Source organism: Ursus maritimus (assembly GCF_017311325.1).
Source record: "Ursus maritimus isolate PB19 chromosome X unlocalized genomic scaffold, ASM1731132v1 scaffold_X1, whole genome shotgun sequence".
Taxonomy (NCBI): Eukaryota; Metazoa; Chordata; class Mammalia; order Carnivora; family Ursidae; genus Ursus; species Ursus maritimus.
The window spans coordinates 70,746,484-70,749,583 of NW_024423319.1; the positions used below are offsets into that span (position 1 = coordinate 70,746,484).

General features: G+C 37.5%; 1 protein-coding gene across 1 annotated transcript in view; it reads left to right on the forward strand.

Annotated features, from left to right (window-relative positions):
* The window catches only part of YIPF6 (Yip1 domain family member 6), a 28,551-nt gene that overhangs the window by 14,939 nt on the left and 10,512 nt on the right, over positions 1 to 3,100 (forward strand). Inside the window, exon 3 of the mRNA XM_008712280.2 lies at positions 751 to 829. Within this exon, the coding sequence (XP_008710502.1) occupies positions 751 to 829 (79 nt within the window). The remainder of the gene's footprint in view (positions 1 to 750; positions 830 to 3,100) is intronic.

Genomic DNA, 3,100 nt, shown 5'->3' on the forward strand with positions numbered 1-3,100 from the left:
TGAGCGGGGGGGGGGGCGGGAGGAGGAGTGAGAAGGAGAAGCAGATTCCTCACTGAGCAGGGATCCCAACAGGGTTTTCGATTCCCAGGACTGTGAGATCATGACCTGAGCCACTTAGTCGCCCCTCAACTGTCTTGATTTCTTGATTTTTAAAAATCTGGCTTCTAGGATTCATTTACCAGTTAAATTGGGAATGTTGGAAATTAATTTGTTTTATATTGTGTATAATGTGCTAGCTAGGGAGCAGGCTAATTGGCCCTTGGGACTTCATCAGTTATGAATTGAAAGTCAGATGCCATGTTTTGCAGAGTATTTTAATAGTTCTGTTATTTTAGTTTCTTTAAGTAACATATTGGGACAGCTATATTTCTCTTTTACAGAGCTTTAAAGATCAAAACAGCTCGTGGATGTGGAAAAGAGTTAAATGTTGGCTTAAGGAGTTAATAAAAAAGTTAATAGAGCACTGGGTAGTATATTAGACTGATGAATCACTGACCTCTACCTCTGAAACCAATTATACATTATATGTTAATTAATTGAACTTAAATAAGTTTAAAAAAGAAAAGAAAAAAAGTTAATAGAAATGTCCTACCTTTCTGTTTGTTTGTATAGTGAAGGAGTTAAGCTGGAATTATAGTTCCCAAATTCAATGAAGGACTCCCAGGTTAAAAGAAATTTGAGCAAATTAAGTGAGGGGACTACTTGGTAACCTTGGTCATTACAGAACAACAAGTTGTTTATGTCTTTCAGATGCGTGATCTAAAAGCTGTTGGAAAAAAATTCATGCATGTTTTGTACCCAAGGAAAAGTAATACTCTTTTGAGAGATTGTAAGTATATGAGTTTTTTGAGGATTTGCTGTTTTTCACTGTACCTTATCATAAGTACTTGGCTAAATGTCTGTGATAAGAAAACTGACATTTTGCAGGATGAAAAAATATGTAAATGAATATGCAAATGAACATTTTGGAAGAATTTAAACATTTACAATGGAATTTCAGAGATTGGAAGATTTTGCCTAGTATGTTGTCTTCATCAAGAAATACAGACTGTATGTCTTCACCTGCTATAACAACCACTGCAAAAAATATTTCTGGAAGCTGCAAACACATAAGGACTTTATTCAGCCAAAGAGCTGACAGTCTCCAAGGGAAAGACAAAATGTTTGAATTTTAAATTAGAATAACAGCTAATACCCATTAAGGATTAACAAATTAATAGCACCTTTATTGACATTTCTATTTGCAGAACTATTAGTCTGATGACTGCTCTTTTTGTCCAAGAGGTCTATCAAAACAGTGTTTGTAATAAATCATGCTCTTATTTAGAATTTATTATTAAAATTGTTAGACCTTTTATTTTTACTTTCATAGTACCCTTTATCAGAAAGATTGAATCAGTTGTTTGAGAATAGTAACAATGATGTTGTACATGAGTGTACCTTCTATTTTGGCAGCATTTCAGCTATAATGTAGGGATGTCAACTATGCGGCACATGGATGCAGCGTCAGAATCTTTTCTAACATAGTACACTGTGGGTTGGAGCTGACATGATTTGCTGCTGCTGGTATGTAGTGGAAAGAGCATGGACAGATCTGAATTTGAATAGTGGTTCCATCACTACCTCTGTAATCTTGGATAAGACAGTCAACTTTTCTGAGGCTCCGGTTTCTTCCTCTGTTAAAGTGGAGATGGTAACGTGGATCTGCTGGTGAGGATTAGAGATAATGCACATCAACCACCTCGCACAGCATCTGACATTTAGTAGGCACTCCATAAGTGGTAGCTGTTATTCTAGTGCCTTGGCCTCCCCCTACACACACACACATCTTTTTTAATCCTTACAACAACCTTGTGAAATAGGAGTTATTGCTCCTATTTCATAGATGAAGAAAATGACTCTCAGAGAAGCTGAGTGTCTGGTCAAAGATGACACAGGCAGGACTAGAACCCAATTTTCAAGTTCATTGCCCTTCCCGTTCTACCACTGCGATCCCAGATATGAAGTTATCCTTTCAACTGCTGCTGTGGTTCAGTCCAAAACAAGGTTGCTTCAGTGACAGTACAGAACCAGTGTATTATTTTGCTGATCGGTGATGATGATTAGCTGCGTCATGTGTTAAGGTCCATTCCCAGACCTTGTGGGGATAGACAGATAGGCTGGCACAAAGGGTAAGTCAGTCATGGCCCAAATTTGCACTTCTGCCCTGCCCTGTTAGCATAGCCCTTGGCAAAGTGGCAAGGAAAAAAATTCACTACTTAAAAACAAGTAAAAAAAACCACAATGCAGTATCACTTCACACCCAGTAGGATGGCCATTATCAAAGAAACAGAAAGTAACAAGTGTTGGTGAGAATGTGGAGAAATTGGAACCCTTGTGCATTGCTAGTGGGAGTGTAAAATGGTACAGCTGCTGTGCAAAATGGCATGGTGGTTCCTCAGAAAATTAAGCATAGAATTACTATATGATCCAGCAATTCCCTTTCTGGATATATACTCAAAAATTAAAAGCAGGAACTCGAGCAGATATTTGTACACCCATGTTCATAGCAGCCTTATTCACAATAGCCGAAAGGTGGATGGATGGATAAACAAATTGTGGTATATCCACCATGGCATATACCATTTACTGATGGAATATGACTTAGTTTTAAAAAGGAGTGAAATTCTGATCCATACTACAACATGGATGAGCCGTAAAGACATTGTGCTAGGTAAAATAAGCCAGTCACAAAAGGACATATGTTTTTTTAAATTATGATATGTTAGTCACCATACGGTACATCATTAGTTTTTGATGTAGTGCTCCATGATTCTTTGTTTGCGTATAACACCCAGTGCTCCATGCAATACGTGCCCTCCTGAATACCCTTCACTCATATTAGGTTCCTAGAGTAGTTGAATTGATAGAAAGTCAAATGACAATTGCCGGAGGCTAAGTGGGGAATGGGAGTTATTATTTCATGGTTTGGAGTTTTAGTTTGGGAAGATGAAAAAGTTCTGGAGATGGATGATACGAAGGTTGTACAACAATGAATGTACTCAAAGCCTGGACACTTAAAAGTGACTAAAATGGTAAATTTTGTGATATATATATATAT